At 40.2% G+C, this 12,837-nt stretch overlaps 1 protein-coding gene across 1 annotated transcript in view; it reads left to right on the forward strand.

Moving 5' to 3' along the window:
• Positions 1 to 290: 290 nt before the first annotated feature.
• LOC126542827 (advillin-like) overlaps positions 291 to 12,837 on the forward strand; it is a 39,723-nt gene continuing 27,176 nt past the window's right edge. Inside the window, exons 1-6 of the mRNA XM_050189935.3 lie at positions 291 to 423; positions 2,462 to 2,537; positions 2,628 to 2,702; positions 3,121 to 3,159; positions 3,270 to 3,335; positions 6,026 to 6,156. Of these exons, the coding sequence (XP_050045892.2) occupies positions 2,466 to 2,537; positions 2,628 to 2,702; positions 3,121 to 3,159; positions 3,270 to 3,335; positions 6,026 to 6,156 (383 nt within the window). The 5' untranslated portion in view covers positions 291 to 423; positions 2,462 to 2,465. The remainder of the gene's footprint in view (positions 424 to 2,461; positions 2,538 to 2,627; positions 2,703 to 3,120; positions 3,160 to 3,269; positions 3,336 to 6,025; positions 6,157 to 12,837) is intronic.

Consider the following 12,837-nt stretch of genomic DNA (forward strand, 5'->3'; position numbering starts at 1 on the left):
TGACGGGCCGGGCCGGCGTCGGGAAGGGGAAAGAACGCGCAACACAAAAGCAGAAACGCCGTCGCGCGCACAACAGGTTTCTGTTTCGAGACAGCGGAGGAACACACGCACTTCATTCTTTTCGCTAGCAACATGACAAGATAAAGGCCACACTGCCAGAAAACATGCAGCTGAGCACTTTACCAGTCGTTAAGAACCGCTTTAGTTAAACTCATAGGTAGAAGGCAGTTTGTGGCGAGCGATACTTGAAGGTGTTGGCAGCGCACTACTTCCTGTCAGGGAGTCTCTTCGAACGGTAGATGTTCTGCGGCGAAATGGAAACCAGCGGCGAGGTGTGATACGGCCGCGTTCGTTGTTTCTGCAGAGACTTTTGCTTTTCGTCTGTTTATCTGGAGTTAATCTTCGTAAGCAGCACCATAAAAGGTAAGTAATTTTCCAATCTCGTCGCCAATGGGTCGCGCCCCGCGGGACACGTCTAGGATTTCGAGAGGTGCACAACGATCTTGGTCGCGCATTGGAACGGCACCTCGCCTCTCAGGCCTAGCGGCCGCCGTGCGCCCGCTCCTCTGTCGTCTGCTGCTGAAAGTGCGGCAGGTGTTGCCGGCTGAGGCGGCGCTCTTTTTGTATGTTTGTATCGCATACATCTCTTAAGCGTCCCGTGAAAAGGTAGTTCGCTGTTGGTATAGCACCTGTCTAGTGTATTGTAGCTGATGATTGCTAGCGTAGCGTTCGAAGGTCCTTATTTTGGCTGTTTCGTTTGCTGCGCGATGAGAAGGGAGGGAGTCAGAGGTCGAAGTTTCGCCGTCGGATTTCAATGGGTTTCGGTTCTGAACGCGCACGCAGTTAGCGCGCGGCAATTTGTTCTGGCGTCTTTTGTATCATATGGATGAATATAAGTTCATGCCCGCTTTATAACGGAAAAAGAGGCGCCGTAAAATGTGAGCGCCATACGAAGCGGTAATATATTTTGCTTGAAATAACGCTTGCAGCGCTACACAGACATTCAGTTCAGTGTCGCATCCGAAAGAACGACCGCAAGCGCTTGTAGTGGACAAGGTGGCGCGCCGACGCTGGACAGCGACAGCAGAGAAATCAGATAAAAGCTCCGTTTGCGGGCCTCTCCGCGTGCTCTTGAACAACTGTTCCCGCGGCGCCAGCCAGCCATGCGTGTCATCGCTGCCTGTGGCATCGTGCGGCTCTCGCATCCGGTTTTCTCCCATTCTTCTTTCCCGGCCAGCTCGTCCCCGTGCTCTCTCTTGTTGTTCTTTGTTTTCCAAACACAACCTTTCGCTTGGATAGTTGGCCTCGGACACGCCACGGCGCAGTCATCTGCGTCCCGAATATATATCGAGCGCGCAGAGCGAGTTGCCGGTAGTTCGTGCACGCGAATCGGAGGCTTCTTCAAGAACGCGGATATGCAGGCGCCGTGTAGCCTTTCTACTGCGGTCACACTGAAGGGAAAGCTGCAAACTGAAAGCCTAATTAAATTATTGCTAATCTAATTGTACGTACCGTCTACGCGTGCAGCTTCGATGGAAAAGCGATTTTAAAAAAATTGTATGAAAGGAAATTGACGGCACAACAAAACATGCACGTATATACATCCAGATAATATTTTGAAACGCCATTGGCCGCATGGTCAAAAACATTTTGCGCCTCTGAATTGCGCTAGCATATATCTTGTAGAGCCTATAGCATGCAGGAAAGGCGCAGTAGTTGCCGGGCACAAAGTTCATTACAATAAAGATAAGAGGCGGAAGGGATCGAGACTGAAACGCGGAACTTGGAGGAAAGTGTTCTCGCTGCCAGACAATCCTGGTCATCGCTTGTCCACGAGGCCGGATTCCACAATTGTTCTCTGTACGAACAAACAAAAACGCGCATATCGCCCGAGTGTGCTCCGCTTTGCGTGCTCCCCAGCGAGACATTGTATCCGGTTGAAATCCGCTGCGCGAAGCGGGAAATGCGATTCAGGAGATTATCGCGAAAACGATCAAACGTGTCGGTTTCTTTGCTTTTGCATGAGCGCCCACTTTCCGCGCGGGAAAAGCGTTCGCGTCGTTTCGCCGACGGCGCATTTAAATTGGAGCTGCGCACCCCTCGTACCGGACTCAATTTCTTTCCAAACGATTAACCATGCCTTATTCTTTCCTCAGATCACAAGAACACACACAATCGACTCAAAATAAATAAATCGATAAATAAAGCATGCAATCTCGGTTCTCGATCGTTTATTCCCTGTTTAGTGCATGCTGCGCTCGAGGAAGTTCCTGTATTTCCATTTGCTTACAAGTCAAGTTTGCGACATTTGTAATGCACGTTATCGGCAAGCTCAAGTGATTCTAGATTGAACCGAATGTAAAAGCGGTGTGGATGCGCGTTTATTAAAAGTGCATTTCAGTTTAGGGAGCGTGTAATAAATATGTCAGTTTCAACTACGTGTAAATTTGTGTTTTTGCAGCATCATGTCTTCTGTAGATCCAATGTTCAAGTCGCTGCCCAAAAACAACACATTCTTTACCATTTGGCGAATTGAGGCAAGTTTTATTTCAATTACCTTTCCTTTTGCACTTCTGTGTTGCTGCTGCCCAAGTAAGCCCACTAAATTGCCATTTTGTAATTTTCAGAAAATGCAACTTGTGCAGCTTCCTAAGGACAATTATGGATATTTCTTCAATGGAGATTCATACATTGTGGCAGTGGTAAGATATAGTAAGGATTTAGTCACAAGACAAATTTTGCCAATTTTTCGTGGCTGATTAAGCAGTAATGGTAACACAGTGACAACTGGATGTGACAGTGCTATAAATGTGCACTAAACAATACATTTTTTTAGCTTCACTGCTCCTCTTTCTAAAGTACAGTGAAACATTACACTGTGCAATAAAGTTTTGTGTATGTGTACTCATATTGCCTGCAGCAGAAAATAAAATATATTTTGCTTTTTGCAATTCTAATCAGTACAAAAGGTAGCATTAATATGTGTGAAGCTTGTTTGGTAAACTGGATAATTTTATTATTCATGTTCCTCACATACGATTGCCTTGTGTAGTGAATTGACTTGACGACACATGTATGGTTTTGATAATGTGTAGCAACCTTCTGTTCACTCACTTTAAGGCATCGGACAGCACCGAGAAACCGAACTGCTACATGAAAGTAAGTGAAATCTTATTTATTATCTATGCACCAGGCTCTGTAATTCAGAGTTTTGCTAAGATAGCTTGAAATGCGAGACAGTGATGCATGTCTGCCCTCTATTTGTGTAGAGCAAGAAAGCAGTTGGAAACCTTGACATTCACATTCACTTTTGGCTTGGAGCGCAAACATCTCAGGTAAGCTTCCTAGAATTCTCCAGTAGATCTCTACATAATGTAATGCATTAAACAAATTACTGGTATGCCTGTTCTTTTCGTATTCATTTTTTACAACAAGCAAACTCTGCAGCTTGGCTGCAAGCATAGTGACATTCTGTACATCACCTCAAACTTTCTTCTTTCTTTGTTCTTCTAAATGGTAAATGCTGTATTCCTCTTCTACTGCTTCATGGTTTCATCTCCCCTTTTTTTTTTCATGCCATGTTAAGTGCTGAAACACCATACAAGAGAGTGGATTGCAGCATAGTTTTCTGCTGAAATTACTATGGGGTACTCTGGCACTGCGATCGTTCACCAGTCATGGAAATCATAGTTACTACATGAATTTTTCTAATCTGCATGCTTATGACTTTATTAGCTGCACTTTATCTGCCTCTATTGTCCTAAATATTCTACTTTTCTAAATGCAGAAGGTAATAAGGCTCTATATATGTACATGCATAATCAATATAAATTGTTGCATTTATAATGCAATATTTTGTCGCAAATGAATAATTTTCAAAGTCACAAGGCCATTTGAAGCCAGAAGGATGAAGTTCTGGCAAATCCATGTACTAACCATCATTCCGTTGGTGATCAAACCACCACACTTGTAGCTCCCAAAGGCACTAATGCCAGAGTTTCCTCTAGTAATTTTTGTAGGAAATTCTGCAGATTGCAGGGAAAATGAAGTGTATTGAAGAAACACGTGGCATATTGTGCAAGACAGCCATGGCCAACTAATACCAACAAACAAGGAAGAGTTAGGCAAAGAGTTGCACTAAAGTCTTAACAAACAAAATGAGAAGAAAGTTTTTTAAAAATATCGGTGCTCATGTGGCACTATAATTTAGCAACCCATAATAATATTAACATATCTGATTTTAAAAACTCTGGCTAGCATCTTCCCCGGAACTACATGAAACACATCCAAATACGCATTAAGCACTGAGATTACCTGTGTCAGCGAGTTATTTTTGATGCTTTATGCAAACATAACATTTCAGATGCTTTCAATATTGCTAATTCTAAGCAAACACGCTTGTGTCATTAAATATGTACTGAACGTACACCAATTCTGGTAAATTATGCCATGCTTTCTGTATTTTGTTTCAATAATATGGCTACATATTCTGCCCTCACTTTCACAAAGGCATGAATTATTTCTCAGAAGGGTTTGGGTGCGAGCTAGTTGGTACGGATCATTCATATTTAAAACAGCGCCAAAAAACACGGACAAGGGAGGACACAGGACGAGCGCTGAATAAAGGTGTTGTTGGCAGTCAGCGCTCGTCCTGTGTCCTCCCTTGTCAGTGTTTTTTGGCGCTGTTTTAAATATGAATTAATTATTTGTCAAATATATTGTTTTCTCACTTGTGCTTCATGCTTTCTTTTTTCATAGAAATTACACTGCCTATGTAGTCTCTTGGTGTATTTTCCTTTTCATTTCTGAACCTGAGTGTATTGCTTGGGGATAGGACAATGGACCTCTGCATTTTTGTATATAGAAAAGCTGTATGACTGTGCCAACTGGCTATATTTGTGTAATAACCTGAGTGACTAGCACGATCAAATTAGGCATAATGAAAACACACATGCACGCAGGTGAAGCAGGGTAAAGTGGTTCTGCATGTGGCAGTAGCAGTAGTATGCTGTAGAAAAAAGAGCAAACTTGAAGATTCTGGAATGTGTAACCTCATTGATAGCTATGTTGTTTTTTGGAACTTAGTTGGAACTTAGTCATTTTTGTATTTTATTAGTAATTTAGTTCCATCTCAAATTTTAATTCAAGCCACCTTAACAGCATTCATATTGACACCTTTTAGTGCTTGCAGCTTCTGTCATGGCTTCACCATTACTTGAGGTGACGGCATTGCTTGAAACCAAGATGAGGCCACTCTGCTGACAAAGACCACTTGTCACTGTTCGCTAGCAAATGTGAAGCTAAGCGTGCCATGTTACGATGCACAGCTTGGAGCCGTGTGACACAGTAAGCATGAAACTTAAGCATGTAAGCATTCAAGGGTTAAGTTGTTTGAAAGAGCTAGGTTAAAACAAAACAGAAGCGAAGACCTGGTTAATGCGCAGTATGGAATCTGTATTGGAGGAGTTGGAGGTGCTAAGGATACAGATAGCTTTGTTTTGAATGTGGTGGAATAGTACAAGTTGATGTTCATGTCTCCCCAACTGGTAATTTCATTGCTTCAGATTTCTTGCTCAGTTGTTATATATTTAGTGCTCAGTCACCTGCAGTGTGGCTTGTGTACTTCTGACAAAAGTGTTTGTTTTACTTTCTTATGTACTGCAACTAGAATCACAGATTACAGAAATTAAAAAAAGGAAGCATAGTTCACTTTCTCTCTCAGTGCTACGGTATTATGTGCAGCTTCACAGTTTCCTTATAGGCACCTATGGCACATAAGTTGACTTATGATACTCGGAATGTAGCATCTGAATAACTGAGTGTGGCCTTGTTGTTCAAATTGATTCCATAGCACTATAGTCTGTGTACGGGAAACCTTTAAAGCCCTGAAAGGGACACGCTAAAAATATTGGGCCCTTCCTGTCTGCATCTCATTCTGTGACAATTTTTTTTGACAATTTTTCAGTGCACCAACCAGCTCTCTCAGCTCCCATCCTTGAGAAATAACTGGCATTACGATTTTCAGGATGAAGCTGGTGTGGCTGCTTACAAGACTGTGGAACTGGATGACTTCCTTGGTGGCTCCCCTGTACAGCATCGGGAAGTGCAGGGCTTTGAGTCGCAGAGATTTTTGTCCTACTTCCCCCGTGGAATGAGGTGACTACCTTTTCCAAAACATCGATTTGGCATTACTGCTTTATTTCTTACAGTACCAAATAGGATACTTGATATTCTCATTTTGAAGTAGTTAGCTCGTTCCTTAACAGGCCCAAAGATATAGGTCAATAAATCGATGTGATTGGCTGCTTTTTGGCATGTCAATAAGCTTTACCGTCGGAATTCTTCCACAAGCAGTGCCATGCACCTTATAAAATAACGGTTGCTTTTTAACTATTGCTAAGATTTGACAATTTCTGACACGATGGGGAGCCTGTAAAAATAAAACTTTTATAGGAGTTATCTTCAAAACTAGCCTCCAGTGCTCTTAACACTTCCCTAATCAAACAACACAAAATTTGTGCTTCCATCAACGCAGCAAAATTATTTTAAATGACAGCAACGGTCAAGACACAGAAGCTTCTGTCAGGTTGTCTAGTATGCCAATCCAATGTCGATGCTGTTTTAACGATGTCTCAAACATCGGTACGTGCTCAGGAGAGTGTGTTGTTTGGTAATTGTGTTAGAGTAATATCAAATGCAATTTTATATTTTTCTTGCCTTGGGTTAATCATCAACGTTTCCACAGCTCATTTGCAATGTATTATGAGTAATCCTTCCCGTCATTTGGAGTTTTCACTCACACAAGAGCACGCAGTGGATTTCAGGCCGACCTTCAGCAGGTTCTTGACTAGGAGTCTAAGCTCTTACTTTTTGGACACCTCCTGTGCAAATGCCTTCATTAATTACTGTACAATATAGGGCAATGCTGTACATTACTGAATAGTACTGTACAAGTACTCTGCAAAGCACGTGAAGGCTCCAGTGCCAGTTTAAGGTGCATGACTAGACCGGATTACTTGCACAAAAAAGCTGATCAAACAATTTAATCAAGTATGAGAAGGCTTTTGCATGCTTCCACACCTGACAAACATTGCTTCAAGAACTTAAATATGCAGTAAAAAAAGGAACCATGTGTTTGCTGTCATTGCAAAAAACAAATGCTTTCTGTACCATAAATGTTCACCCATTTTCACAGTTGTAAAGCCAAGGCTTTACTGCAAAGCATGGGCACCACTATGGCTAACATTCATACCACCAAATCTGCATATTTCTTTTTTGGTGGTATAACTTACAGAAGTTGGGAATTAGGAGAGAGGTACACATTTTGTATACGTCTGAACTTTTTTCCTTCTCAGTACTTATACTAAAAATAAATTATTAATTTCATTCATACTTCTTGGACAACTTCTTTGAAGTTTAGCATCAGAATCATGAAAAACTATCAGAACAATTATTTCTGCTTTACTTCCATTCAAAACACCAGTGGTCAGAATACGATTTAATGTATCATGGTATATCTTGCTACTAATATGTGCTAAAATAAAACATAACATAAAAGTACTGAAATGAGCGCATTTGTAGCGGTAAGGAAAGAGCCAAATGCCATATCATCTAATTAGAAGGGGTGCATGATAAATGAAAATATTTTATTGATTCTTCCGAGAACAACTACTACGTATTGCCACTGGTACTGTGCTAGAAAAATTGAACCCTGACACTGCATATAAGATATTTCTTAATGTATTCCTGGAAGCCTATCATTCTTTGTTTCTCTTAAAGAAAGTTAGACACTAAAGAAAATGCTGGGAACCATGGATGACAAGGGAATTGCTCCACTAAATTAGAAAATGTGACCAATTGTACAAAACATTCATCGAAACTATAATGCCTGAGGCACTTAAAGTGCTTAAGCAATTTAGAAACTCCGTTACTAAAGAACTATGAAGGGCTAAGAGTGAATATCTATGCAACAAATTTAATACGTCTGTAGGACATAATGCTAACGTTTGGAAGACGCTTATACAATGCTAGGAAAACTGCCAGAACAAACGATTATGATTTTACAAGATGGCGTAGAATTAGCGTGTAGCGAGTTGGCAAACAGTTCCCATGACTTCTTTCTTTCACCCAGTCAGTTTTCAAACATTGATGCAGATTTTAATTATACAATTTCTCACACTGAACACACATTTCTTAGGCCAGTTTCCGAGAATGAAGTTGTCTCGTCTTTTACAGCATTAAGCAACAGTAAAGCGACTGATGAGTCAGGTATCCAAATACAACCAGTGAAACACGTAATCGATGTTCTGGTGCCATTTCTAACTCATATATTTGATCAAAGCTTATCATTAGGAATTTTTCCGCATGACATGCAGACTGCCATGGTGACTGCAGTATTTAAATAAGGGGAGAGAAATGAAATGAGCAATTACAGGCCAATATCTATATTACCAGTCTTTTCTAAAGGTTTTGAAAAATAATCTTACTGCACCTGTCATCTTTTGTAGATTGCCATAATCTTATACATTCTGCCCATACGGCTTCCGAAAGCAGAACTCCACTGATCTTGCCCTTCTAGCCCAAAAGGAGTGCATGTTAGCGAAATTCGAATGTCAGGAAATGGTACTCAGCTTATGTTTACATTTCTCCAAGGCATTTGACCTTGTTAATCGCAGCATTTTGTTAAGAAAGCTGGAATTTTATGATAATAGAAGCGTTGCACACTCTTTAATTTCTTCCTATTCACAATCTAGAACTCAGTATGTAATCATTGCAGGAGAAAGGTCATTTGAGAAACTGATCAGATGTGGTGTTCCCCTGGGAAGCATTCTGGGACCATTTTTATTTTTACTATATATTAATGAGATCCCAACCACTGCAGCTAAATTTATAATATATGCAGATGATACCAGCTAATCTTTTGCAGGAAATTCAGGCACAAGCTTAGTATATAGAGGTAATGAAGCGCTATCTAAAATGAATGACTGGACTACTCAACACCTCCTAAAAGTTAGCATTAATAAAACAAAGGCAGTTTTATTTCAACCTCGAAACAAACCTGTCCAGCTCGCTCCAATTAAGTTAAGTGACATAGAAATAGAACTAGTGCCATCAATAAAAACCACGGGAGTCTACTTTGGTGAACACATGACATGGGATGACGACGTAAACCATATTAGTAAGTTGTCTAGAATGATTGGTGTGATACGCCACATTTCTTTTGATTGCCCCGTACCTGTCAACATGCTTCTTTATAATGCTCTTTTTACCAGTAATTAACTATGGTTTATTAGTTTGGGGTGCAACCACTGACAAAAATATCAACAAGCTTGAAGTGTTGCAAAAGCGTGTGGTTCGATTAATATGTAAGGTTCGATATCATTTTCACATTGGGAACCTTTTCAGAAAACATAGTATTACTAAGGTCAGTTCTATGTACACTTATAATTTGTGTCGCCAGTACAAGTTTGGTATAGTCAACAATACTAACGCGCTAGCAATATTAGCTGGATTAGAAGCAAACATTACAAAATATAATACATGCAAACCGGAAGAATGGCAAAAAAAAAAAAAATGCCGCACAAATTATGGCAAGCACATGCTACAGTTCTTGCTATCCACATTACTAAATACACTTAGCAGAGAACAGCTCTTTGACATTCCACAACTCTCATTCAAACAACTACGGATAGTATTACTGGAAGTAGCATCTTTCCCATAAACTCATACACGTTTGTACGAAGTTCTTGCCAATTTCTTTATTTTCATTTTGCTGTTTATCAAAATAGTGTTTGTGTAAGTTTTCTGACGCGCGGCATATGCAAGTATGTTTTGCCTGTACGTGAGCCATGTACACTGCACTGTACATTTACTTTTTATTTATTTTTTCCTGCTGCAACTACCATTATGCTGACATGTGTGTAGGGTGGCTAGGTCCTCTCAAGCTGTTTAAACAGCTTTTACTTCTGGTCTTCCTCAATATTGTTGCAAATAAACTAAAATTCAAATTCAAATAAACTATTAGAAAAACTGGCTTCCAATGTTGAATATTGTCTGCAATGATGGCTCAGTGGCGATGACATTCTGCCGTAGAGCACGATATAGCAGGTTCGATTCTCGGTTTTGGCAGCCACATTCCAATGAGGGCAGAACATTTGTGTTGTGTTCTTTGGGTGCATATTAAAGAACTCCCGTTAGTCAATATTCATCTTCAGCCCTTCACTGCGGCATCTCCCATAGCCCTTGCATAACCTTGCAATGTTAAAACTGATTAATCAAATCATGAATCAGATATGCAATATTTCCTTACTTTATTTCAAGTAAGTATGAAAGAAAGGATGCGCAGACCCTATGTTCGGAATAATATTAAGTCCAATATACGTTAAGCTGCTGATGCTGGAAATGTCAGCTTGTAGGTGAGAGGAGTGAAAGGTGATTGCACAAGGTGCAATCATGACAGTAATATAATGAAACAAAGGAACTAGAGTGCAGGGAGCTGTACTCATTATGGAGTACTTGAATATGAATACCTATATCATTTCAAGCAAAATCTAAACATGCAGCTATGCTTGTGTTATATGCATGTAACTATGAATGTGTTATGTGTAATGCTGTAAATTTGGTATGTTGCTTGTCATTGCAAATTCATGGCCATAAAGCCACATATATGTATACAAAATCTAAGTGAAAAGAAATTTATGCTTTTATAGCAACTACGTGGCACATAATGAAATATATGTCATCATAATGAACACTATTCTGATCAATATTTTGAATAAATGCTCCTGTTACTTTAGAGGCAGCAAAAATGGGAAAGCTTTCCAGCTTCTTTGGTTCTCATAATGACCCACTATAATATGTGCTGTGCTCCCCTCCTGTCAGTACTTCCTTGCATTGCACAACACATGGACTCCCACATCACATTTGAAAGTCCCTCTGTCCATTATACAGTCGAACACCTCTACAATGAATACTTCTACAGCAAAATGGCCTGTATAACGAAAGACTAGCTCCCGATTGAATTCCTGTCTTTTGTATATATTCTGAATGCCTCCAAACGGAGACTACTACAACGAATTTACCTGTACAATTAAGAAATGTAGGTGTCCACGACGGCTAATTTCTTGCTTTATAATGAATGCCACGTAATGGTGCTGCCACTGCCGTCTGCAGATATCACCAAGGTGTGCTCTGCGCTAGCGTTAAAAGCAGCACTAGTGACACGATTAAACAGCATGCCGATGTCTGAAGTTGTCCTGCTGCACTGCTCCACGAATTGCTCCACTCATGCGCTACATGATTTAGAGGATCATCAGGTGTGATGGCTGACGAGTACGTCACAGTTGATGACGACGTGATTATGTAAGTGTAACTGGAGACCGATTATGTCATCAAAACCAGCTAGGATGGAAAACGTGAATGTCACAGAAGGCAATAGCGATAAAGATCTGTAAATGAACCAAGGATTTTCATGGCAAGGGATGCAATATCCAGCATCCAACTATCTATAGCTTTACTTTCCGCAGCTCCTGCTTTCGCTGCAGAGCATGCTGAGAACTAAATGCAGTGAAATAAGGTTGGCTGCAGTCGCACATTCTATCAAAGAGTACATAAAGAAGTTAGCTACTTATTTCACTAAGTCTCTCCTGAACTTGTGTTAAATAAAAGTTTTCTTTCATTGAACGTGCTTGCCCTGCTCTGGTGTGAGCGGTACAATACGTGACCTTTACAACGAAGTGACCTGTATAATGAAAGATTTTGCAGGTCTTGGGCACTTTGTTATAAAGGCATTTGACTTTAAGCTGCTTGACGCTATTTGCCTGGTAAAACTGTGCTCTACACTGCAGATTCCTTTTGTAATTAGTACAGACAACTGTGCAGTAATCAAAGCTAAGCTCAAGTGGTGTATGCTGTTAGCATAGAAGTTAATTCAATCTAGTTGCTCACTACAGAAAAGTAGCAATAAAACATATTCTAACATTAATGTGAGGTAATAGTTACCCAATTAGAAAGCTTGTGATAAAACTTGGTATTTAGGATTACTGATATTTTTCTTGATTTTAGCCTGCATCGCGCATTTTTTTTTTCTCAAGATAACAGCCCTATATTATAGAGTTGTTTCAGGGAAGGCTGACAAAAAAAAAAAAAATTAGTGGGTACAGAGCCAATTTTTTCCAGCAATACAAATGGTGCAGTGGGAGCCAAAGCTGCCAATAAGTTTGTTACATAATCAATTAAAGGTTAATTAGTAGTAAATTAAATCATTCAAACAAGCCAGCTAGTGCCTAGGCAAGTCCATATATGAAGAATCTTTCTTATGAGGTTTTCTCCCAAAATGCAGTGAAAATATTAATGTTTCACATAGCGCTGTCCTAATTTGCACAAGGAAGGCTCTTGTGAAAAATGTGTGATACACAATTGTGTTTTTTTATGCACCATTATGAGTTTCTACTAACTGGTTCTGATTGTTCCAGAAGGACATGCCTTGGGAAGTCACTGCCTTCAAAACTCAACTAAAAATCAAATTTTGACTTTTCACGTGCCAAAACTACGGTCTAATTATGAGGCACGCTGTAGTGAGGGGGACTCCTGACTAGTTTTGATGATCTGGGGTTCTTTAACATGCATTGACTCCTGTCGAAGAAGAAATAATGTGGCCATCCTGGGAGGAGGCAACTTTCTTTCCAATATAGAGAAACGTATCAAGACCAAAAACACATAAAGGCATGACAACAGGAGAAAAGTTTTTTATTAAGAAGTCAATGAGTGCATTCTGGTTAAGGAGTTTATCTGTGGTTGTCACACGATTCCTGATGTTTCCTGCCATAAATAATAAGT

The sequence above is a fragment of the Dermacentor andersoni genome, chromosome 2, assembly GCF_023375885.2.
Source record: "Dermacentor andersoni chromosome 2, qqDerAnde1_hic_scaffold, whole genome shotgun sequence".
NCBI lineage: Eukaryota > Metazoa > Arthropoda > Arachnida > Ixodida > Ixodidae > Dermacentor > Dermacentor andersoni.